Here is a 24865-nt window from a genome sequence, read left to right as displayed (position 1 = left end):
TCGATCCTACTAGTTTCAAAAATGTTAACCTTGCTCTGATCGATCCGTTTTAGGAACAAAACGAACCTACTAGGGTTGCTTCTGATCGTGCATAACTATTCCAGTTCCATAAAGTTTACTAAATTAACAGATTTATCTCCAGCGCGTCAAAACTTACCATGTGAAAGAGTCCAGAGCCCATAAGTATCAGAACTCCTGAACAACCATGTAATGATAATAGAATGATGATAAGATGGTTCGAAAACTTCGAGACCGCACGAAATGTGAGCTATATAGATCATTGACTCGCCCGGTGGTCCTCTATGGATACGAGTCCTGAACCATCCGGGCGGAGAACGCAAACGCTCTGGGCATCCTCTGGAACATCCTCCGAATAATCTTTGGCGGAGTATACAAACATTGAGCGTGGAGGAGAAGGATGAACCAAGAGCTTGCGGTGGCGAAGGCTGGCAGGATACGATGGCTGGGGCATATCATAAGGATGCCGGACACATGACCCACCAATAAGGCGTTCGACGGAGACCCCTATTTCGACATGAGGCGCAGAGGAACACAGCGAACGCGATGGCTGAATCAGGTGAAGCGAGACCTGTCGGAGATCGCGTGTCTAGTTAGTGTTGTGCTCTCTGGATAGCACCCACGACTCCGATCTGACTCCGACTATTGTTAGTCCAATTGCGACTCCGGTAATATGGAACCACTAGATCTGCCCGGAGTCGGAGTCGTTCCGAGTCGTAGTCGTCCGGAGTCGTCTGCAGTCGGCCGGAGTCGGTTGGAGTCGATCGATGTCGGAGTCATTTGGAGTCGTCTAGAGTTGATCGAAGTCGACCGGAATCGGTCGGAGTCCACAGGAACTATGTGGTTCAATGTGATTATGATCAGGCATTTCATTTAGTTGTGATTTTTGTCTTTTACTTTGTACGTGCACTTCGTATACAGGCCTTTGTTTCGAGGGCCGACTCTGGCCGACTCCGGACGACTTTTAACTCCAACCGATTCCGACTCACAAGAACTCCCAACGATTTTGAACGACTCCGGATGACTCTGAATGACTCCGAATCCAAATTTATTTTGCCATCTTTACCCATCACTAGTGTCTACAAGCCGGTCTCATTGTGCAGTCGTCAACTCGTACGACTTAACAACATACCCATCATGGGTTCAAGCCCCAAATGGACCGTGCCGCCATACGTAGGACTGACTATCCTGAAATGGGGGGAAATCCATAAGTCCCTGAAAGCCAACCCTACGTGGTAAAGGCAGGCTTTGGCCAACGCCGGTTGTTGAGCCAAAGAAGAAGAAGAAGAAGTGTCTACATGCTGCAGAAAAAGACCGAGCAACCTGGAGAATGATTGTTGACCGGGCCATGCCACGACGACGTGTGAGCAGGCCAACAAGAGTGAGAAAGAGAAACTAAAACATTTATTAATTAAGATATAAGTAATCTGAATAAAATTCCAATAGAGAGTAGCAATTTTATGTTATACCATAGTGAGAAAGAATTGCAGTTAGTGAGCAAAAATTCAAAACAGTGAGAAACTGAACACACACTGACATCTCCGGCCGACGAACCCTGTTTGGGCCCTCTGTCATCCGGCTAAATGTCAAAACGTACTTTTTTTCTCTACTGCCAAAGTTACATTTTTGTGATTGCATAGGAAGGTGTTCAAAATGTACACAATTATTTCTAGTTTACTGTAAAACGATAGCAAACCCAATTTCAACGCACAGCACCTACAAAAAAGGCTTACAGCGTTACGGCGCACAACGGACAAGGTAATTGTAGTGCGGTCGGGCAGTCCGTCTGCCCGTAAATGCATGTGAAAAAAGGGAAACCCATGATGACATCAACGCCGTGTTCCGTTCACAGTGAAAGCAGCAACAGCAACAACTCTCGCGGAGACACAACGACGGTAACACCCCGAAGCTCCCGATATGGCCGAACGGTATCTGAAAATTGGCCAGCGCGTCGAGCTGACCGGCAAGGAGGTGCGGGGCACGATCGCCTACGTCGGTATGACCTCCTTTGCCGTGGGCAAGTGGGTCGGCGTAATTCTGGATGAGGCAAAAGGCAAGAACAACGGATCGATAAAAGGACATCAGTATTTTTCGGTAACGTTGGCACTATGTTTCACAAACCCTCGCTAGGGTTACAAGCAGCAGCTATAGCCCGGCTATAATACCTGGTCATCTGCATTTCAGTGTGAAGAAAACTATGGGATGTTTGTACGCCCAACCCAGTTGGTGTTTATCGATGACGCTGGTAACCCCATCGAAGATGCACAAACGCCGGACGAAAAGCCACGATCCCGTCTGAGCAGGTTAGTAGTAAGGGGAGACGATAGTGCAAAAGGGTTTCCCATTCCCTCGAACCAGGGACGTCGGGAAGGGAAGAATCTCGGTGCTCCATCGGTGCACGATCGATCCAGTCCATCCAGTTCAGCTCATCATTGCTCATACAAATGTTTTGCACACTTCGATCCACCATACCTTGCTGTTCTCATGTCTCATGTGGTGCCGTACCGAACTATCTATCTCTTCCGTCTTTCTCTTCCAACACTCCTGTAACACTTTTGTCGTTGTTAAACCCCGCTAGTGCTAAGCGTGCAACTGGCAGAGTAACGTAAGTGCCCACAAACAAAAACCGTAACCGTATCTATCATCCTGTTAAAACAGCTGTTTGCAGCGGATCACAAATTTTGTTTCTCATTCCAATCCATCTTAATTTAGGCGTAGGCCGTCTTGGTTATTGATAGTTAGTGTTAGTCCTTTGTATTTTGTTTTTCACGCTCGAGACCCCTTCATTAATTTTCCCGAATGGTTGTTACTTGAGATGCTTCTATAGCTCCCATCACAAATTACTAGTGCGATTTAACGTTTTGAAACACCTTCAGTTCTTTACTCAGCTCATAATGTCACCATAGATTGGGCACTTTTCGCCTTAAATCGATTGTTGTTTTAGAATAGGTGTGTGTAATAGAAATCTTTGAACGCAAAACGCACTCTCACATTAACCATTGCGCCCAATGCGGTATCCGATCGGTTAGGCTAGGCGAGCACAAACTAGTGACGAAATTGTCTCATTCGAATTCGAACTCACATCCATCATCACCTACCGAAAGGGGGGCTGTTTTTGTTATGCAGCGCCAATGAGCTTTTGCTACTGTTGCCGCTGCTGCCGCTGCTGCCACTGCTGCTATCACAAGCAACGCGCGCTTTCTGTGCAATAGGTAGTAGCAATCTAACTAAATCTATCTTTATGTATTTCAATGCAATCGCCCACGGTCCAGCGCGGGTTCAGTCCGATCGCTTGCCTCAATGCCTGGATCGACTCAAACGTTCTCGGCCAAGCCAACAGCGTAAGTGAAACATGTTACCGAACTCCCGTAGTTTGCAGTTGTGGTAGCGCTAGTCTTTAGCTACAATGTCCCGAAAAACAAAATCGCCCTAATCGCCCGTACAACTTAGACCGGTCTTTTAAACCCCTTTTAGTTACTTTTATTTTGTCTTTTGTTCTATTGTGTGTGTGTTTTTTTTAAACGGTAAGCAAAGATGCTTGCAAGTAAACCTTTCAATTAAATATGATTTATGGTTTCAGTAATATTGTGCAGACAACTTTCTGCATTCCTCTGTTAGTGTAGTGTAACGGTCCTCTATAGAACTCTCCATCGAAAAGATCATATATGCAAAATTTAATCATTATCTTTCTCTTTTTCTTTCACTCCACTATCTCGATACACTACCCATTTCACACACTAACTCATCCCTGACCGGTGTCGTTGTAAATAATGTGCGACGACGTTGTGTGGACTCTCTTCTACACTAACAACTGCCGCCCCAAATACGACTCTCCGATAAACACTATGAAATTGACTCTGGATTTGTTCACCCTTTCCTGCTCCATCCATTCCCTACATGGAAATTGCTCGGTCAATTACCGATCCCCCACGATCGATCGATCTTCAACATCATCAACACTGGTTTAACATTATGATCCTTACCATTCATCGCCTCCCACGTACAAACGAACCCTTCCACAATCGGCCATCGTTTCGCTAATGCGCCTGTACACGCGATCATCGACAGGGTGCGCCGGAAGTCACCGGTCAAGCAGCCGCAAACGAAGCGCGCCTCCATGACAATGACACTGTCAACATCCAGGTTATTTTATTACATCATCCATTACTTAGCGATACTTACGCATTTGCTACTTTTTTTTGTTCTTGCCTGTGTCACTGTACAGTCACTCTGAATGTTCCCTTGAACGCCTGTTTTACCTTGCTCTACCTTCTGGGTTTTCTGTTTTGCATGAACACTTCCATTTGTACACTGTCTCGACACGCATTATGATGTTGTTTTTTTGTAATTAGAACTATATTGTATCTTACGATCCAAAACAACCAACTCATAAAGCGTGTAGTTGTACCCTTTTTCGTTAGCTTTGTTTAGTTTGCTTCCGGTTGGTCAAAATTTGAAATTATATTTTCTTTCCTCTGCCCCCCTTTGGCAACGATATTTAACTTTGGTTTGCGTTTTCAGGATGTTTCGCCAAAATAAAATAAAATAATGCGCACACTTTACGTCTGATGCTTTGGAAACGATTGCAGTGTTTGTGCACCTTAGTTGTGTTTTGTATCTTGGCAGCCACTTTTCCCACCGAATGGATTCTGCTTGTTCTGTTGTATATGTTATCATCACGCCTTCAATTTCAAGCAATGCCTCTGTTGTGTTCCATTTATTTAAGCTAGCACAGTGTTGTTGTTTTTTTTGTACACGTTCTCCTCTTCTAACGTAGTCCTTTCTCCGGTTTTGCTTTTGCTGCTCCCATTTTAGCTCGCGGATGTCGCTCAATCGGAGCACGAGCTCGCTCGGTTCCAAGACGCAGCTTACGTCGCCGGGCAGCGAACGGGCATCCGGGCAATCCTCCATTCCGACGCCCGTGTCCTCGATCCCGACGATGGTGAAACCGGACCGCAATGAGCCGCTGCAGCGTTCGCACATGAGCCCCCCGGAATCGCTACAAACGTCCAAACGGGCATCGTTCGTGGAGACGGGCTTTGTGGAAACGCTGAAACCGCAGTTCACCCCGGGCCAATCGCTCATCTCACCATCGCCGGCACCGACACCGGCACCGGGAGCGTCCTCCACCGAGGATCGCATTCACATCCTGCAGCTGCAGGCAGAGCTGGAAGAGATGCGCAAGCTAAACGCCGACCTGGGCGAAAAGCTGGAAACGTTGAAGCAGCGCCGCGCGGAAGATCGCGAACGCTTGCGCGAGTTCGATAAGATGAAAACGCAGTACGAGCAGCTGGTGGAGTTTAAGAGCAAAATCATGGACGCTCATTCGCAGCTGCAGCGCGATCTGCAGCGCGCCAAGCAGGAAGCGAAGGACGCGATCGAGGCGCGCGATCTGCACAGCGAAGAGATGGCCGAGCTGGCCGAAAACGTGGAGCTGATCACGCTGGATAAGGAGATGGCGGAGGAGAAGGCGGACACGTTGGCGCTCGAGCTGGAAACGGCCAAGGAGCGCATCGAGGAGCTTACGCTTGATTTGGAAATTTTAAAAACGGAAATGCAGGAGAAGGTCGGCTCTATTGGGGGCGGAGGTGGCGCTGGCGCTGGCGACGGGTCGGCCGTAGCCTCGACGTACGAGTTCAAGCAGCTGGAGCAGCAAAACGCACGGCTGCGGGAAACGCTCGTCCGCTTGCGCGATCTGTCCGCGCACGAAAAGCACGAGATCCAGAAGCTGGAGAAGGAGCTGGAAACGAAAAAGTCCGAAGTGACCGAGCTGCAGCGTACGAAGGAAAAGTTTTCCGCTAAAATCGACGAGCTGGAGGCCCAGCTGGGCGATCTGCAGGAGCAGGTGGATGCGGCGCTGGGCGCGGAAGAGATGGTCGAACAGCTCGCCGAAAAGAAGATGGAGCTGGAGGATAAGGTGAAGGCGCTCGAGGAGGAGGTGGCCGAGCTGGAGGCGCTCGAGGAGGTGCACGAGCAGCTGGTCGAAAGCAACCACGAGCTGGAGATGGATATGCGCGAAGAGCTGGACATGGCGCACGCGGCGAAACGGGAGGCGGTGCGCGAAAAGGACGCCGCCCTCGAGACGATTGTCGACCGCGACCAGACGATCCTGAAGTTCCGCGAGCTGGTGCAGCGGCTTAACGAGCAGTGCCAGGAGTTGCGCGAGCGGCTGAACCAAGAGTCGAGCAAGCAGCAGCAGCAGCAGCAGGCCAAGGATACCGCCCTCATCACCGAGACGATCGACTTCAAGCAAATGTTCGCCGAATCGAAGGCGTTTACGCGCGCGATCGATCTGCAGCTGCGCCAGATCGAGCTGACGCAGGCGAACGAGCACGTCCGCTACCTGACCGCGTTCATGCCGGACGTGTTCATGGCACGGGGCGGCGACCACGATGCCATCCTGGTGATACTGCTCGTGTCGCGCATCGTCTTCAAGTCGGGCATCATCGTCAGCCAGGCGCGGGAACGGTTCTCGAGCGTGCCGCAGATGGACAGGGCCGCAATCCTGTCCGGCCACGAGGTGGCCCAGTTTGGGTTCCGGTCGCGCCTGCTCCACCACGTGCACAACCTGCAAAGCATCATGCACCAGTTCCTGTTCAGCATGACGGGATGCAAGGCAGACACGCTGCTCAAGATCGGCGCCGCCCTGCCAGAGATGCTTGCGCAGGAAAAGATGGTGGACGAGATCGTCGATCTGCTCAAGGCTAACCAGCTGGACGAAAACTCTTCCACAGACAGTAAGTGGGGTGGTGTTGATGGTGGTGTAGAGCGATGTGTGTGAACTGACCTAATTGGGGATTTTTCTACTTGCAGATCTGGAAAAGTGTGTCACATTCTTCAACGCCATGTACGTGGTACTGCTAACCGGCGAAGATTTGGTAAACGAAACGCAAATCGTACGCGATTGTACGGCTTCCATCGGTGCGGCCTGCGACTCGATCGCAAACGATTCCAACATCATTAAGATTTTGATTAAGGTTAGTAGCGCAGGCAGATCGTTTGGAGAGTTTCCTTACAATATTGCCCCGTATTTCCACAGCCCGGTGACGAAACGAGCGATTCCGGCTTACTCCTGCAGTACATTCTGCAAAATGTGGAAAACATAAGACAGCAGCTGAAGCTCGTGAAGCGCCGCCTGCCGCAGGACGTAGCAATAACGAAGTGCAACCTGTCGATGAACACACTGCGCAACCTGAAACGCACCGCCGAAGCACTGAACAAGGTGATGAGCGTGCTGTTCTACGCCACCCGCCAATGTCTGCAGCTGGTGACGCTCGACCCGGAAACGGAGACGTCCGTGCCGCAGGAAAAGCTGTGGGAAATCCTGTCCAACGGGTGCGAGAAGGTGTACGAGCAGGATGACCTAGGACCGTCGCAGAACGTGCGCACCGTGCTGAGTGCGGCCAGCACCGACATGGGCCAGCTCGCCCAGTATCTGCTCGATCACGAGTACGAAATCATCTCGGCCACGAACGCTGCCAAGCCGGAGGAGAAACCGGTCGCGCCGATCATACTGCGGGCGCAGGCCGTTAAGAAGCAGCTGGAGGAAACGAAAACGCTGACGGCAACGCTCGAGAACCGGGAGGCCGAGATACGGCAGCTGAAGCTGGCCGCGAAGCTCAAGCAGAACGAGCTGTCCGAGATGCAGATACGGAAAGATTTGGCCGAGAAGAAGCTGTCGGTGCTGCAGCAGGACCACGAGACGAACACGACGCGCCTCCAGAAGCAGTACGATGAAGTGTGCGCCAAGCTGAAACAGTACGTGTTGCGTGGCGCTTTGCCAGTTCAAATGTCCTTCGCTGTCTGTTTCTGAATAATTACACTTTTTTTTCCTCCCCGAAACCCCCCTTAGGAAGGAGAAAGAGTTCGAGGAAACGATGGACCACCTGCAGAGCGATATCGATTCGCTGGAAAGTGAGAAGAGCAGCTTGCGCGACAAGCTGAAATCGTTCAGCTCGCGCAAGGTTGATCTCAAGACCACGACGGCGCTCGACATCTCGGCCAGCTCGCCCTACATCGCTCAGGAGCTGTCGCTGCTGAAGCGCGCCTTCAAGGATGAGCGGGCCGAGCGGCTCAAGGTGCAGGCAAACGAGTACCGCAAGATCCTGGCCGGGTTGGAGCCGCTGCACGTGCCGCAGCCGAAGGATGAGCGCATCCAGGAGCTGGAGCAGAAGATAACGCGCGTCAAGCACGATCTCATCATGTCGCTAGTGAAGGGTGCCGAGATACCGGCCACCAACACCGTGCACGGCAGCGTCTCGAAGACGATCCTGGACCACGAGAACCAGCGCAAGCAGCAGCAAACGCAGATACGGGCCAAGGCGGAACAGCTGGCGTGCGATGTGATGCAGGAATATCTCAGCAGGAAACCGCACCGGGCGGCCAAGGGTGATTTCGCCTCCTTCCCCTCAAACGAACTGACCGCCGCGTTTCGCGTGAACGTCAGGGTGTAAAAATGGAGAAGACGCACTGAGGGTGTATGATAAAGTTGGTTAGGTTTAAAGTAGTTTACTCAGGATTGAGATTGGCTTGTTTGCGCTTCCCCTGTGGCGTATGATCGCGCAACCTGAAATAACCGGGGTACGAATAAGGCAGCATCACTCTAAAAGGGATTTTCTTAATTTTTGGCTCTAGTTTTTGCGTTTTTTAATAGTTTTCGTCCCTATTTATTAACCCGTCGCTTCCTTGTTTGAACCGGTGCTCGAGAAAATGAATGCGAAAATGGTAGCATAGCACGCGGACGCGCATAGGATGTTTTCCACACGAGTTATGGTGAACTCAGCTGTTTTTTGTTTTGTCTGTGTGTTTAGTTAGGTTGCGTTTTTAAAAAAATGGAAAGCTTATTGTGTACTATTTAAACAACAAAAATCATCGCTACTTAAATAAGAATCAATCATGAAAAAAGGCAAATGCGAAACAACTTTACTCTAAATACGGAACCATATACCATTCCTTCCTGCTTCCTTTGGCAGCAACAAATTAATAAACCCCCATCGTGATATATCAAATACTAACATGAACAAATAAGCTATTCTTATTGAAAGTGAACGAAACAAAAACAAAAAACAATACATTTCTTTCCCTCGTCACCAACACAACACACGACCACACTTTTTTAGTATTATTTTTGTTTAGTTTTTATTACTTCCTTTTTTCTTCCTTACATTACAATCAGTCGATGGATGAGAAACAATGAAACACGAACTGAAAACGGAATGGGTAGCACACAAAGTGTACCGTTGCAGTATGATCGCAATAATCGTATCTTGAAATCGCGTAATAGTTGGGAGGCGGCAGTGAATGTGTGTGGCGGCTTCATGCCATATTGGGGTGTTATCGGTAAACACAAAACACACACACACAAACAGAAGAATGATTTTGTCCTTAAAATGCTATTCACCACCTAAATTGAGGCCGGAAAAGCGTGATTGAATCAATTTTGAGAGTTTGTTTCTTGTTGGTAGCGAATTCGCTTTTCATCATTTCTCTCACTACACGTTAAAGGGAGGGGGAGCGCAGATTAGACGCGATGTTGGGACTTTTGGGGGAGGGGGGGAACAAGTGTTTCCACAACCTACCCCAAACCAAAAGCCGCCTCTACCACCCGTAGAACGAATTGGAACAATTATGTGTGAACAACAACAAAAAACACTATCCTCTCTCTTTAATTTCTTCTCTAGTTCTATTTGTCTTTGTCAGGGCGCAATGTGTGCGTGTGTGTGTTGCTATTTTAGTTGTTCTCGTTGATGGTGGTGTTGCAGACTCTACAAATCATTTTCCTGATTGGCTTGGAAGGGCTCATCACAGACACACGCACACACCGCGCACACACAAATCACCTAAATTAATCCCGTTTTTTGTTTGCTAAATTGTGAGCTCCTTCCTATCAAAATGCCTTGCAGGGTGTGTTCATTAAGTATTACCTTCTAGCATTGTTTCTAGCGCATCTCTCGCTCAATAAATAAAAAAAGATCGGAAACGATTCGTTCTTCAACACACAGACGCAAACACACACACAGACACACTGTTGAGTGGACGACAGAACAAAAATGGGAAAATCAAACCTCGGCATCGGGATCTTCCAAAATCGACACACTTTGTGGTGGTTTGTTTTCCCCCCATGACTTGGGTGGTGTGTTTTGGGTGTGTTTTGCGTGTGTGCGTTTGTGCACACGCGTTTGGGAGAGCTTAACAACTCATCTAGAAAATAAGATGAGCCTCGCCACACGAACGCAAAACGTGGCGTCATTGTGCGCGCCACATCTTTCTTGTCCAAATATCTTCTTACCCGGTTCGTCGCGATGCGCACTGCGCCTCAGAACAAAGGGGGGAATAGGACGAAGACAACGCGACGACTATACTTCCTCTTCTTACACGCTGATGATGAGGTCGATTACTATGAAGCTGTCACTCCGAAGGGTGTGTGTCCGAGGAATGGAGAATTATTCCCCCCCACACACACACGGTTCGGAGACACAGCGAGATGGAGTGGATGAAAGGCGGCTGGTTTTGTTTGTTTTGCATTCCTCGCGGAAAGTTGGGCTGTGAAGTACCGTCCTTTTGGGGGGATGGAAGGTGGGTGGGGTGTGATCGGTCCCCGCCGCTGCTGCTGGAACTTACAGCTCATCCTTCAGCTCGTCGTCCTCGTCGCCGCCGGCCGGCGGTGGGGCACCGCCACTGCTCGCGTACAGCTTGGCAATGATGGGCTGCACGATGTCCTCCAGCTCCTTCTTCTGCTTCTTGTACTCTTCCGCCTCGGTGTCCTGGTTCTCGTCCAGCCACTTGATCTTCTCGTCGATCGCCTCCTCCATCTTGGCCTTGTCATCGTCGGACACGCTCGCTCCCAGCTTGTCCTTCGAGCTGAGCTGGTTCTTCAGGCTGTACGCGTAGCTCTCGAGCTCGTTGCGGGCCTCCACGCGCTCCTTCAGCTTCTTGTCGTCGTCGGCGAACCGCTCCGCATCCTTGATCATGCGCTCGATGTCGTCCGGCGTCAGGCGGTTCTGGTCGTTGGTGATAACGATCTTTTCCCGGTTGCCCGTGCCCTTGTCCTCGGCCGACACCTGCAGGATGCCGTTGGCGTCGATCTCGAACGACACCTCGATCTGCGGGATGCCGCGCGGCGCCGGCGGAATGCCGGTCAGGTCGAACTTGCCGAGCAGATGGTTGTCCTTGGTCATCGGGCGCTCGCCCTCGTACACCTGGATCGTGACGGTGTGCTGGTTGTCCGAGGCGGTCGAGAAGATCTGCGACTTCTTCGTCGGGATGACGGTGTTGCGCGGGATCAGCTTGGTCATCACTCCGCCGACCGTCTCGATGCCCATGGTGAGCGGGTTCACGTCGAGCAGCACGATCGCATCGGTGTCCTGTTCACCGGACAGCACGCCCGCCTGCACGGCTGCACCGTACGCGACGGCCTCGTCCGGGTTGATGCCGCGGGACGGTTCCTTGCCGTTGAAGAACTCCTTCACCAGCTGCTGCACCTTCGGGATACGGGTCGACCCGCCGACCAGCACAATCTCGTCCACGTCGTTCTTGGTCATGTCGGCATCCTCCAGCACCTTGTGCACGGGCTTCATCGTCGAACGGAACAGGTCCATGTTCAGCTCCTCGAACTTGGCACGGGTCAGCGTCTCGCTGAAGTCATCGCCCTCGAAGAACGACTCAATCTCGATGCGCACCTGGTGGCTGGCCGACAGGGCACGCTTCGCCTTCTCCACCTCGCGACGCAGCTTCTGGACGGCGCGGTTGTCCTTGCGAATGTCCTTGCCCTTCTTCTTCTTGTACATCTTGATGAAGTGGTCCATGACGCGCTGGTCGAAATCTTCGCCGCCCAGATGGGTGTCACCGTTCGTGGCCACCACCTCGAACACGCCGTTGTCGATGGTCAGCAGCGAGACGTCGAAGGTACCGCCGCCCAGATCGAACACCAGCACGTTCTTCTCGCCGTCCTTCTTGTCCAGTCCGTAAGCGATGGCGGCCGCAGTCGGCTCGTTGATGATGCGCATCACCACCAGACCGGCGATCGTTCCGGCGTCCTTCGTCGCCTGGCGCTGCGCATCGTTGAAGTACGCCGGCACGGTAACGACGGCGTGGGTCACCTTCTTGCCCAGGTACGCTTCGGCCGTTTCCTTCATCTTGCCCAGCACCATCGCGGAAATCTCCTCCGGCGCGAACACCTTATCGCCCTGGCCGGTCGACACCCTGATGTGCGGCTTGGAGTTCTTCTCGATCACCTTGAACGGCAGCAGCTTGATGTCGTGCTGCACCGTGTGGTCGGTGAACTCGCGGCCAATCAGACGCTTCGCATCGAACACGGTGTTCTCCGGATTGGTCGTCAGCTGGTTCTTGGCGGCGTCTCCGATCAGACGCTCACCGTCGGCCGTGAATGCCACGTAGGACGGCGTGATGCGGTTACCCTGGTCGTTGGCAATGATTTCCACGCGCCCGTTCTTGTACACACCGACGCAGGAGTAGGTGGTGCCGAGATCGATACCGACCACCGTGCCGATATCCTTGTCCTTTTCCTTCTTTTCCTCCGCCGAACAGGCCAACACGGCCAGCACGACCACCAGGGCCGTCTGTTTCAATAGCTTCATTGCTGGTTTACTAATTGGAGGGGAGAACATGGGGGGAAACAAAAACACACCAAGAACAAATTAGGACAAAGTTTGCGTAAAATATTAACTTTTAACTGTGTAACGACGTGCCACGGTTGTACTGCCACGGTGCTTTTCTTCTTTATCGTCGCCTACTTTTGAGGTTGTCAGATGAACCACGTGTTTTCAGAAAAGGTTGGCAAAATTTAAAAATCTTTAATTCACCAAAAACACTGTAATCAAATAAAAGAGCAAGCGGATGCATAGCATGGCCGAGATTAGCTCGCCCCGAACAGTATACCGACTATTCTTTCCATGTCAATGCCACATAATCAAATCCCACATCCGCCATAAGGCCACGTCAGTGCTGCGCCGGTACCCATCGAAGCTTAGCGGCTGCGGCGGCGACGGCGGCACTCATCGCGACTTTCGATGCTTTAATTCTAGACAAATTCCTCATTCAAAGCTGTGGAAAACCTTTCTCCATTGTTAGGCCTTTTTGACTGGTTAACATACAAATCACGTCATCTTCCTTTTCGCGGAGCACAGAACACAAAATCGGAAAACAACCGTTATGTCTGTTGACCCCATTTATGATGGGCAGAGGAGGCGGCAAAGGGAGAGGAAATACGTGCCGCCATACACGGCGAAAAAGAAAACCTATCCCTAAAAGTTCTACAAACTATTCAGCAACAGTGTTAAATGACGCGTAATAAGAAGATTATACACTAAACTAACGACCGGAAACTTTCTAGAAAACTCACTTATTACACACACACACACACACCAGAGAGTGATGATGATTCTCCCGCAAAACCGAACCCAACTTTCTACCTCGACAGCGTCGTGTCTTCTGTTCCCCACGAGAGTCGATTCGTTCCTTGCTGCAGCCGCGGCTGCTCGAGCTCCAATTCAAAAAGAACACGTCAACCTTTCAGTGCGTACTACCTGTCTCTTTCGCGCTCCCTTTGCTACGACGCCGTTACTAGCAAACAGAGGGGACTAGCTTTCCGTCTCTTTTCGGCCCAGGCTAGCCGGGGCGCATCCAAGGCACCACTGGCGGCGATGTGTGTACGAAAAATGGCCTCTTTTCATGCAACCATTTTTTCGCGAATACTACTACCATTTCACCTACTTTTTCCCTGTTGCCATCCAACCGAAAAAACGCGGAAGACATCCCAAATCCTTCCAGAACATTCAATTGACCGGGCGGCAAAATCAATTCGCTATCAAAAGCTCTATTCTAGCGGTTCGACAAATAAAACGAATCTTATCTGTATTTCCCCTATGTCGGTATTGGATAACCCGCCAGCAGGCACGCACGCACCACCACCACCACCATCGCATCTAATTGCCTTTCCGCTTCAGACACACCGCGCGTCCTACCGGCACACATTGCACAATTTTCGGCTAAACAGGGCACACCATAGAACACGCAACTTACTTCTTTTAATTGTTTCAGGACACAGTTTTCACGAAGAAACCGGGCACCACTCTATCGGGACTGTTACACCCTATGGGGGGGAAGAAAACCTTCTATTCACCGTTTGCACACTAATACCGTACTGTCTCGATTTTCGCTTGTCTATTGCTGAGCTGGGAATGATTCCTGCGCTACCGCTGCGCCCAGGCTTTATTGTTCGTAAAGTACACGTCAACCTTAACGCCGACCGTCACTTCGAGAAAGCATGACGTGTATCAATTGAGGCGATGGTCTTGGACGATGCAGACGGGAAACGTGTGCCGTCAATTGATATGAGCGAGCTTAATGTAACATTCTGCAAGTAGAAATGCTGATGTAATACGATTTGTGCTTTGGTTCCGGCCGTTATCAAAATAGCAACGATGCAGTTATCTTTTATTATTGCATCAATAAAAGAAAAATAAAAGCGCATTTGTTTATGTCGCACAGGAATCACTGTTGCCGTAGGGAGTTCACAGAGCGCCGCCTAATCTTTGCATGATGGTGACATGGTCGAACACTGCAGTGCACGCAGCATACAATTTGACAATTTCATGAAAATGTTAAATTATCTCTGTCTTTTCTATCAAACGAGTGTTTAAAACACATTTTACAAGATTTCTGGAATGAGCGGCACAAAAAAAAAAGAAAAACAAGCAGGAATTGATATCCGACTCTGCTGTCAAAGTGGATATCGAAAAATGTTTTCCAGCAACGGAATGTGAGCCAACCTGCCATCTGCTAAGAATGCGTCTCCCAATCCGAGTTTGCCTTCAACTGAAATGTAAACAAGTGAGGAAAAAGGGAACAATTTTAGCATTATCTGGATAAAACTGCCGAAGAAATTCTACATCGCTTTCAGCAAACTGTTACCGAGTCAACATGCAGCGTAATCTGACCCAATCGAAGGAAGCCCTGCTGAAATCCTACAATTCCCGGCTGAAAGAGGACATTCGGAGTATGCGGGAAAATTTTGAAGGTATGCGCCGTATCCGACCACACGATACGTGTTCGATCGAGCCGATCTCGTCATGCTGTCGCTGTTTCATTGCAGAAATAATCCGGCTTGCCAAGGGCGAGAACGACACTCAGCTGTCCAAGATAACGCAGTGCGAGCAGGACACGTACGAAACGCAGGTCCGGGCGGCCAACATTGTACGGGCCGGCGAGTCGCTAATGAAGCTGGTGTCCGACATCAAGCAGTACCTCATCCTGAACGACTTCCACTCGGTCAATGAGGCTATCTGCAGCAACTCCACCCTCTATCGGACCACACAGATCGATCGGGACAACAAGCTGATGGCCGTGCGGGACGACATGGCAGCGGATTTGTACGACCTCGAGGAAGAATACTACACAAGCATTTACAAGTGATCGGGTTAGATTTTATTAATTTCCATCCATAGGGTAGAGCAATAAACGAATCGGGCGTGCTAAACTAACGCGCAGCCTTCTTCTTCGCCTTCGTCTTGAAGCGATCCAGCACACTTTTCGGTTCCAGCGGTATGAAGTCGTCCGATTCCGCCGGTGCTTTGGCTTCATCTTCTGCCAACAGCTTCTCCTTGATCTGCCGCAACTCGTTCGCTGTCTCGCGGAAGCGGGCTTCCTTCACGTTCTGCTTTATCTTGATAAGCTTGGCCTTCGAGACACGGTTGCGCTTGCGTGGCTCAAAGTCGATCTTGGGCGGCTTCATGGTCAGCAGCTTCACCTTCTGCTCGAGCCGCGCCTTGGCGGAAGGTACGTCCACCTCGTCGATCTGCGACGGATTGAGCGTGATGAATTCGGCCGGAATCTTTTCCAGCAGTCTGTGCACCTCCTCTTCCTGCCGCTGCGTGCGCGACTGGAAGGGATTGGCCTCGAAGGTGTCAAAGTTCGGTTCGCCCGAACCGGGCACGATCAGTGACACGAAGCCCTTCGCCGTGCCTACGCCGAGAATGTCTTCGTACGGGCAGAACCGAATGCTTGAAATCGGACCATTCGTCCGGTGGCGGATGTAGGGCTTCATCTGGGCTTCCGTCGAGCTGTTATCACGGCGGTACACCTCACACACGTTGCCCATCGACAGTGCGAGCAGCCCGCGCTGGGACAGCTCGATCTCGGATGCCGCCGTATTTGTGTTGTACGTCTCCAGCGGGCCTTCCAGCTGCCGCACGTCCCAAATTTTTATCCTGCGATCCAGTCCGGCCGTCGCCATCTGCATACCTTTCGGGTCAATCGCGATCGCGGTTATCGGTACCGGGTGGCACAGCATCTTCGCTAGTGGGTCGCGCATCATCGGGGACCACATCGAGACGACACCCTTGGATCCGCCGACACAAGTCACCGCGTTCCACGGGTTGTGCGTCATTACCGAGACCTTGCCCATGCGAGTGTTGTAGTTTCCCACCGTTTGGCCAACCGACACGTCCATCCACGAAAGGAACCCGTTCTCGCCGGCACTGTTTAGCAGAAAGTGGTACGGCAGATACTCCAGCCGGACGCTTCGGTGCATCGTTTTGATGCAATGTATCTCCGTCCCGTTTTGGTCGTACACGTGCACCCAGTTTTTCTGGGCCGCCGCGTACATCGTTTGATTCATGAGCCACGTGACATCGTGCACCGACTCCATCACGTTCATCTCACACAGCAACTTCTTGCGCACCCAGTCGAATGCGGCCACGTGGCCGCGCTTCCCGCCCAGCAGCAAAAAGGCACCGTTCTTCGTGTACCGCGTGCGGTACGGGCCGAACTCGAGCTCCAGGTTGAAGTGCTTGGCGGCAGTCGTTATGTCCACGTGCTGCACTATCTCTCGCTGCGCAATGTTGGTCGTACTTTCGCCGTCGTCCGCCTCGAGATATCCTTCCTCCTCGTGGAGCAAGATGTCCGCCCGAGCAGCCTGCTGGGTGGCAAACTCAATGTTCATATCCTTGCGCATTTCATTGATTTTGTGAAACCGGGTTTTGACGCCTTCCATATCCATGCGCTCGCCACGCGAATGGCGCAGCAAAGCCGCCGGATCTATTGGAATGTTGAGCGTTTCCTCCCGCCCTCTTGGTGTGAGGGTAGCATTTTTCTTTTTAAGCATTTTCTCTCTCCTGGTCTCTTTGCGAGAGCCTTCCTTACCCCCATCTTTTGCTGCCTGTTTTTCTTGTTTGATCTGGTTAGACTCTTTCATGTCCGGCAGAGTCTCTGAACCGTTTAGTGTTTCTTCCCGCGTCTTCAATCCGGGGATGGCATTTTTCTTTTCGAAACTGCCTTCTTTTCTGCTCTTGCGAGAGCCCTTATAATTTGGCTTTTTATCATTTGGTTGCCATTTGAATCCCTTTTTTCCTTTCGCGTTTGAAGGTTGATGTTTCTGGTTGGATTTCTTGGCAGGTCCACTGCTCTCCTCTTTCTGTTCGAAATAACGAGCAGCTTGTTTTACCTAAAATCAACAAATGTTTGTTTTGATGATGGATTCACAATATTTTATGATAAATTATCTTTTATAGGACTCACCATCTTGTGGGCCGGCCGATAAACTTTTAGAATTAAACGAAATCGCACCAAAATCCGCACTCAGCACAGTAAAAACAAAACAGCACCACCGACCATGCTTTCGAGCCGCTCTGCGCATATAAATGTCAACACCAGTGTGGCCAGATTATTTTGGCGGTTTTCGGTAGGCGCATCAAAATTTTATCGGTAGTTTTCGGTAGGTTAAAACTCGAAACTTAACTCGAGTTAAAAGAAGTGAAAGCGAAAGAAGTGTTAAAAGGATGAAGGAGAGGGGTTACTAATGCGCAAAATTAAAGTTCCATATCAAAAGAATATGCATCTTTTACTTAGGATATGGATTAGATTTGGTTCAGCGGTTACACAAATGAAGGTCTGAAAATTGTACTAGGAATTCTAAGCCAAAGAAGGACTAAGATGCACATTTTCTTCTCAATGGTTGCTCAATAAGCCGGTCTCGTAATACAGTCGTCAACTCGTACGACTTAACAACACGCCCGTCATGGGTTCAATCCCCAAATAGACCGCGCCGCCATACGTAGGACTGACTATCCTGCTATGGGGGGGAATCAATTACAGGCGGTCCCCGAGATACACGGTTAATGGGGACCGAAAACGGCCGCAAAATACCGCGTATCTCGAATTTCCGCGTAAGTCGAATCTCATGATTTCCAGCTAAAATATCACAAATTTTCGTGTAATTTTGCAAGTAGGGGGCGGTTTTAGTCACTTTATGAATTATTTGATATGATTCTGACTGAATATAACTGTTTTAAACCTTTTGAAATAGTTTTTAACATTCGATCAAAACGGAAATTATTTGGCAATTTGCAATTGATGTGTCAAATCAGTACAATTTGCTCAAAGAATTGTCAAATTTAGAAAACCGCGTATCTCCGAATCCGCGTATAAGAGGTACCGTGTATCTCGGGGACCGCCTGTAGTCATTGAAAACCTAAGCCCACAAGTGGGTACAGGCAGGCCTTGACCGACATCGGTTGTTAAGCCAAAGAAGAAGAAGAAGGTGGCAAGTTCTTTTTCTCAGGCCTCCACGCGACCTTAGAGCCGCTGCAGTGCTCCATCGGATACGATTTTATCGTACGTGGTGTCATTTGATTTTCGCTGGAATATTTACACTGATTTGATTGTTTGGCTGAGTTTCATCGTTCAATGATTACAAAAAATTGAGATTTTTTCCTTCAAACCCAAATATATATACATCGGTATTTCTGGTCACTTTGCCCACAGGGCAGGCGAGCTTTTGGCGGCCACCGTCGCAAAACCGTCGCAAAACGTCAAAACCGGCGTCGCATGTACTGCAAACCGACGTCGCCAGCGAGCGAAACTCGCAACGATTTCGAGGCGCTGGTGACGGTCGTTTTTGACGTTTTGCGACGGTTGTTGACCTTTCGAGTGAGCTTTTGCCCTTCGGCAGCTTTGAGATTTCGGCAGGAGCACTGTTCAGAACGCAACAATTTAAATTTTATTAAATATTTTAATGATTATCATACTAGCAAAGAGAATGAAAAAGTGTGCGACTTTCAGACGAGGGGCATGTAGAAGCAGGGGGAGACGGTTGTATTTTAAAGGCATGCAAAAGAGCGCCGGTCTGGTGGTACAGTCGTCAACTCGAACGACTTAATAACATGCCCGTCGTGGGTTCAAGCCCCGAATAGACCGACCCCCCATAGGTAGGACTGACTATCCCGCTATGGTAACAATAAGTCACTGAAAGCAAAGCCCACTTCACTAGTGGGTACAGGCAGGCCTTGACCGGCAGCGACTGTTGTGCCAAATGAAGAAGAAGAATGAGCAAGAGAGCGCATTCTCCCGGTGGTAGCGCTCCATCCGCCATTCATTAATTATCAGCCCAAAACAACGGACTTCGGATCCGATCTTGGGCCGGACCCCCACCGTGTGTTTCTACCTTTCCCTCGCCTGAAAATTTCATTCTCTTTCCCAAGCGCCACAGATTAAGCTTAAACGACTGGAAAATTGAATATCCATAGGAAAAAAATGAAAACTCCACAGCTTCATTGGTTTGATCAATAGATGGCGTATTACAACTCATCATTATATTGCTATCCTTTTCTTGCAATGTGTTTCGCAACTATTTCTAAATACAAATGGCGAAGGAAGTGTGAGGCAAGATTTTGTGAGAATAATTAGACAAAACACACAGGAAAATCATTTTATAAGTTTTCAAATCAATGCAAAAGATGTGAGAAGTACATAAAACAATACGCATTGGAATTTGCGAAGAAAAACAAAAAGGGGGTTTAGCAGTTTCTTCTCTGTGTCAGTGTAGTAAGCGAATCATTATAGAGATGGCGGTAGTGTTTAACGTATTTTCATTTGAAATAAGGAGACAACTTTTGAAGCTCATTTTGTTCGAAGTGTCACGTCGGTTTGTCGGTGGTTTTAGGGCGGTCATCTGTGAATCGGTAGGCGTATAAAAAATCGGTAGGAATCAAGGTGTTATAAATGACAAGGTGAAGTTGTTCAGAGCAAAATGACATTTCTCGACTTGACATTTCTCTTCCGTGGGCTCCGGTATAAAAATCGGGGAGGGCTGGTGCGGGGTAATGAAATTTGTATGGAGAGAATGACAGATGTCCCCCACAATGTCGCCCAGCAAAAGCGATAAAAATCAACCTTCTAAATACATTATCCTTGGTAGGAATACAGATAAATCGGTATTTCTGGTCACTCTGGTCAACACATCAGAACCATTTGACATATGGTACCACAGTATATCTGACATTTGGGCATTTGGGACAATTTTAGTACAACACAACTCAGTTCGCTTTTTTAAATAAAATACAACAAAATACATATTTTAATAATTTGCATTATTTCCTGTTATTTTTTCGCGACAAGTCCACGACACAACGATGGTAATCAACAATCTCCATCCTGATGGTAATTGGTTCAAAGTTGTTTTTAGTTCAGAAGTCCTGGCCAACAGCAGAGTCTATTTCTAGAACTGTCATCACTTTAGAACATCCATTTTCCCAAAGAAAAAACGCAGATTACAGGTATCAAAGCAACACACACGCACGATTAAGCTTTTCCTGGGAAGAATTGCAATGTTTTACTTGGTGAAAAGTGATTAAACGGCTTTAGCTTACGATAAAACGTTTAGCCAGCGATTAGATTGTGAGGTAACGGTAGCAAACGCTTGATTCGCAGTCAACACCGGCCCCACGGTGCCTCGTTTTACGGGCGACAACTGGTACTGGTTTCGCGACAGAGGACACTTGTGAAAAACGTTGTAAATAATGGTCTCCAACAAGGCACAGACGAGCGAAGGTAACAAACGTGTCGGCAATCAGATGGCAAATCGACCGCGGTTCAAACCGGCCATGGCCAAGCAGTACAATCCGATGAGCAATATGCGGAACATGAACGCGATGTTCAACGCCAATCAGCTCGGTGACGATCCCGGTTTCGTGGACTTCAACGATGATTCGATCACCGCCGCACCGAACGGCACGGGTGGCCCAAATGCAGCAGGAGCGGCCACCTCCAACGGGCTGGAAGGTGGAGGAATCAAAAATGGCCCCTTCGCAAACGGCAATCGACGGATGAATCCGCCGATGAAGCGTCCCATGAAGAACGGCGGTATGCCAGGCATGCGGAATCGCATGAACGGGGGAGCCAATGGAATGCCCAGCTGGGGCCCTCCGATGCCGCCGCCAAACATGTTCCCCGGTCCACCGTCGGCCGGACGCCGCGGGCCCATGAATCCACCGCCGATACCGCCGCCCGTGCCACCGGCTCATTTCCGCAGCGGACCGGGTATGCGTATGCGGGGCCCACAAAATGGAAGATTTGGTGCGGGTGGTCCGCCCGGGCCGATGTCGCTAATGAACCGACCGCTACCTCCTCCGATTCCACCGATGGCCGGCCGACCGATGCCCCCACCGATGGGGCGTATGATGCCGCCGCCACTGCGCCACGGCGGCCTGGATGGTCCGATGCGTCGCAACATGAACAGCGGTGGCATGCATGCACGGGGCATGGGTGGAAAGATGGGACCGTTTGCACGCAACGGTATGCCACCCGGCGGTGGAACGGGAGTGGGTCCGAACGGTAAACGCGCCCGGCCGAAACCGACCCAGCCACCGAACAGAGAAGAGTATCCGCTGGATAAGCCATGGGTAACCGAGGAAATTAAAGCCGAACATGATAAGAAGGCTGATCTGGCGAATCGGTTGAAAGGGCACAGAGACGATGAGCTTTTCGCACAATTTAAGGTGCAGCGGGATAAGTTCGTTAAAATGTACGAAGCAGCTCGGCTTGAATACATTGGCAAGCATCCGGAACAGGTAAGTGTGGGAAGTGTATGTACCGATAGCGTGTAGCGTGTATTTAAACGTACCTCAGGATTACCTTTACTAATATGCACTATGCCTTTAGTAATCCCCTTGCACATACAATAATTTATTTGCCCTTGTTTAGGCTACTAATCGTTGCGCTACCGTTGCAATAATATAGTCCATATAGAGAGCAAAAAGATTACTTACCAGTGAAAAGTCGCACAAGCAATTGAAAACACATTTTACTCACGATTGTTCATTACAGGACGTAGATAAAATCTTGACCGCGCCTGCCTGTAAAAAGGCACGTACCGAAAATGTAGAAAAATCAAACGCGCCCACAGTGTCCGCAGACAGTACTGCTAAAACAGAGGGACCTACTAGCAGCACTTCTACCACTGATCCCACTGACTCACAGGCCAAGAGTGACACAAACGGTAGTGCTTCTTCCGCTACTATCGACAGTTGCACTTCTAATACAACAAATGCATCTTCTGCTACTGCTACCACAGCTTCTTCTGACACCAATGATACCACTGAATCGGCAGCAGCAGAACCGCAAGCCTGTCCGGTTGCTGCTCCCGTCGAAAACAGCGCAATCGTTTAGTAAGACGATGGTGTGTTGTAATCCTTATGGTAAAGCGTAGATGAAACTTAACGATCCGTTTTTGCGATTGATGAAGAAAGCAAGTATAATCATGTAGATCGATAGAGAGGAAAAGAGTAAAAAACCAATTATTGAACTTTTAGCATTTTTTGTCCTGAATGAAACGAATGAAAAGGATAAGGTCGCAGGCCGGGAGTATAGAGAGATACCTTGAACACATGTAAAGCAACACAGAGCAGAGTTTTGTGTTTGATGATCGTTGCACAATGTTTTTTAACCGTTAGACTGACAGCCAAACCCGAAACCAAGTATGAACACAACAATAACTATATAAAGACTCATCATTGCGAGGACAAGCTATTTATGCCGTGATCGGTAGCGCTGTACTCTTCGGCATCAGATCAGCAGAGTTCATCTTTGTATTGTACTGTTACACGCGTTTGCATATTCAGCACACTATAGCAGATATAACATTAGTCATGATGCAGGAACCAATAGAATAATTTCCCTCGTATGCAGCAACAATTATAACCTAGAGAAGAATAGATCCCACCAAACGTCTAAACATTTACAGAAGCCGCAGACGGTCTCATAGCATCACTCTGCCACAATAGCTAGCTTCAGTCAAACGAACGTCAGACGCACGCAAGATAATCGAAAACTGTTACACAGATGTATCCTTATGACAATTGCCAAGTAATACGAATTTTAAAACGAGCGAAAACACTCCGCGTTGATCTCCTTCCTGTCATCAGCGCAGTGTAGTAGTACAGGTGCAATGATTGCTTGTAATGGAATTGGAACTGTAACTATGAGGAATATCATCATCTATAAACATTACCGAACGTTACATGTCATCACACAAGTCCCTTACTTTGTAACGGTTTGTAGCAAAAATATATATAAAAAATACTACTTAGATTATCAGAACCATTACACCGTGCACGCTATTGTCGTGAGTCAGAATCAGGCAGGCGATAGGCGGTAATGTATCGTTTTAGCAAAATTTAATGTACGTACGCGTAACGTATCATCAAACACCCCGTTAGCCAATATGAAAAGAAAATCAAGGTACAGGACCCGATGGATGTACCCGACTGAACTGGAAACATAAACTCTGTAGCTCTGTTGTCCATGTAGTATGCCTGGGATCCTATAGTTTGTTAATGCATAATAGCAAGTACTGTACGAAAAATATGCATTTGATTTGAACGCTCCCTGGACACGCGCTAAACCCCGTTTCAGAAAGGCAAACAAATACACATAAAGCTAACAATCAATACAATGTAATAGCATGAGAACGCTGAGGATGCGAGTATTTAAAATATAACAATGATAATTTAAAATTAGAACGATGTAACGATTCATTCGATGGCTTTCTTTACGATATTGGTTTACCGCGCAACTGATCGTAGTATATGAGTAGTTTCGATGGTCTCATTGGTTTGGAAGTAGAATGGCATACACAGTTATGTGAAATGTTGGTGGGCAGCTAGACATTTTGCTTAGTTCAAATTAGGGAGCGTGCACGTTCGCGTTTCGTGGATCAATATATTTTAAATTATTCTCTGTCTTCTTCTGTTAAGGACTGATCGGTTAAATTTAAATGCAATATCACGATTATTATTATCACAACGAAACAGAAGCGTATAAACGACGAAATGTTAGAAACTCTAAGGCGTGACTTAAAGAAGACGTAAGTGCATAACTTTTGTGTGGTGAGCTTTGCAGCACAATATTGCTTTACATTATGAATGATATTATGAATCACATGATTGCTAGTCTAGTTTGTTTCGTATCGGTAATGCGATGTAGCAAGTTCGAGAAAAGAAACCGCTCTGCGTTGCTGTCCTTTAGTTCGTGTAGAAGAAGTTACATTTTTGTTAATGTGAGCAGAATTACTATAATTGATAGCGTTATGTTTTACCGTAGACGATCCATGAGAGTGTAGCAGAACGTTTGAAAACAACATATAAAAACATATAGTTTGCGTAAAATAAGGAACGGTTTCAGTTTACTGTTTCTTTGTAATTATTTTTATGGTTTCAACATATCTGATGTTTTCAGTTGTCATATCGGTTGGCATTTTAGCTTTTCGTTTATTTGATTTGGTTTTTATATCTCTTTATTTTACGTGTCCATAGTTTTATGTTAGTGTAGCTGTCTGCAACCAGCTGCACATATTATTTATTTAGTGGAGTAATACACAACCAAGCAGCAACATCCACCTGCTGCATCTTCTCAGGATAACATTATTTTTCTCTTTCTTGATGATAAATTAGGCAAAGTATAATAAAATTTACGTATCCTTCAAAAGCAGGTAAACAGTGTGTAAAAATATTGCAACTAACGACGCAGTGTGATATAATTCAACCAATGTGCATAC

General features: G+C 48.6%; 5 protein-coding genes across 12 annotated transcripts; 3 read left to right on the top strand and 2 right to left on the bottom strand.

Moving 5' to 3' along the window:
• The first annotated feature begins 1620 nt into the window (after positions 1-1620).
• LOC120951876 (dynactin subunit 1) lies at positions 1621-9442 on the top strand. Of its 6 annotated transcripts, XM_040370859.2 has the most exons (10): positions 1621-1776; positions 1871-2112; positions 2203-2321; positions 2597-2623; positions 3291-3359; positions 4087-4161; positions 4834-6755; positions 6832-6995; positions 7058-7776; positions 7871-9442. In XM_040370859.2, exons 2-10 carry the CDS (start codon positions 1936-1938, stop codon positions 8469-8471), a joined length of 3873 nt encoding a protein of 1290 aa, XP_040226793.2. In that variant the 5' UTR covers positions 1621-1776; positions 1871-1935; the 3' UTR covers positions 8472-9442. The 6 variants fall into 6 exon arrangements, with proteins under 6 accessions (XP_040226793.2, XP_040226795.2, XP_040226796.2 ...); XM_040370861.2 differs by lacking the exon at positions 2597-2623; XM_040370862.2 differs by lacking the exon at positions 4087-4161.
• Positions 9443-9681: 239 nt separating this feature from the next.
• On the bottom strand, positions 9682-14248 carry LOC120951877 (endoplasmic reticulum chaperone BiP). Of its 3 annotated transcripts, none has more exons than XM_040370865.2 (2): positions 14059-14248; positions 9682-12624 (listed from the first exon to the last, which is right to left on the bottom strand). In XM_040370865.2, the coding sequence occupies exon 2, from the start codon at positions 12612-12614 to the stop codon at positions 10635-10637; it is 1980 nt and encodes a 659-aa protein (XP_040226799.1). In that variant the 5' UTR covers positions 12615-12624; positions 14059-14248; the 3' UTR covers positions 9682-10634. The 3 variants fall into 3 exon arrangements, with proteins under 3 accessions (XP_040226799.1, XP_040226802.1, XP_040226800.1); XM_040370868.2 differs by lacking the exon at positions 14059-14248 and adding an exon at positions 13402-13505; XM_040370866.2 differs by lacking the exon at positions 14059-14248 and adding an exon at positions 13379-13499.
• A 574-nt stretch (positions 14249-14822) lies between these two features.
• On the top strand, positions 14823-15518 carry LOC120951880 (mediator of RNA polymerase II transcription subunit 22). Its single transcript, XM_040370870.2, has 2 exons — positions 14823-15055; positions 15131-15518. Exons 1-2 carry the CDS (start codon positions 14959-14961, stop codon positions 15448-15450), a joined length of 417 nt encoding a protein of 138 aa, XP_040226804.1. The 5' UTR covers positions 14823-14958; the 3' UTR covers positions 15451-15518.
• Positions 15440-17809, bottom strand: LOC120951879 (WD repeat-containing protein 46). Its single transcript, XM_040370869.2, has 2 exons — positions 17554-17809; positions 15440-17479 (listed from the first exon to the last, which is right to left on the bottom strand). Exons 1-2 carry the CDS (start codon positions 17554-17556, stop codon positions 15515-15517), a joined length of 1968 nt encoding a protein of 655 aa, XP_040226803.2. The 5' UTR covers positions 17557-17809; the 3' UTR covers positions 15440-15514.
• Positions 17810-20421: 2612 nt separating this feature from the next.
• Positions 20422-24798, top strand: LOC120947761 (DNA-binding protein K10-like). The gene is made up of 2 exons (XM_040363404.2): positions 20422-21881; positions 22138-24798. The coding sequence occupies exons 1-2, from the start codon at positions 20832-20834 to the stop codon at positions 22477-22479; spliced, it is 1392 nt and encodes a 463-aa protein (XP_040219338.2). The 5' UTR covers positions 20422-20831; the 3' UTR covers positions 22480-24798.
• Positions 24799-24865: the final 67 nt, after the last annotated feature.

The sequence above is a fragment of the Anopheles coluzzii genome, chromosome 2, assembly GCF_943734685.1.
Source record: "Anopheles coluzzii chromosome 2, AcolN3, whole genome shotgun sequence".
NCBI classification, from domain to species: Eukaryota; Metazoa; Arthropoda; class Insecta; order Diptera; family Culicidae; genus Anopheles; species Anopheles coluzzii.
Note: the sequence above shows the minus strand (reverse complement) of the source record. Positions and strands in the feature narration are given on the sequence as shown.

Bases quoted from the DNA above. Each gene is read 5' to 3' on its own strand.
- LOC120951877 (XM_040370865.2), bottom strand. From the start codon at position 12,614: ATGAAGCTATTGAAACAGACGGCCCTGGTGGTCGTGCTGGCCGTGTTG.
- LOC120947761 (XM_040363404.2), top strand. From the start codon at position 20,832: ATGGTCTCCAACAAGGCACAGACGAGCGAAGGTAACAAACGTGTCGGC. The intron at 21,882-22,137 runs GTAAGTGTGGGA...TGTTCATTACAG, and splicing joins TTGGCAAGCATCCGGAACAG to GACGTAGATAAAATCTTGAC.
- LOC120951876 (XM_040370859.2), top strand. From the start codon at position 1,936: ATGGCCGAACGGTATCTGAAAATTGGCCAGCGCGTCGAGCTGACCGGC. The intron at 2,322-2,596 runs GTTAGTAGTAAG...AAACCCCGCTAG, and splicing joins CCACGATCCCGTCTGAGCAG to TGCTAAGCGTGCAACTGGCA. The intron at 6,756-6,831 runs GTAAGTGGGGTG...TTCTACTTGCAG, and splicing joins CGAAAACTCTTCCACAGACA to ATCTGGAAAAGTGTGTCACA.
- LOC120951880 (XM_040370870.2), top strand. From the start codon at position 14,959: ATGCAGCGTAATCTGACCCAATCGAAGGAAGCCCTGCTGAAATCCTAC. The intron at 15,056-15,130 runs GTATGCGCCGTA...GTTTCATTGCAG, and splicing joins TATGCGGGAAAATTTTGAAG to AAATAATCCGGCTTGCCAAG.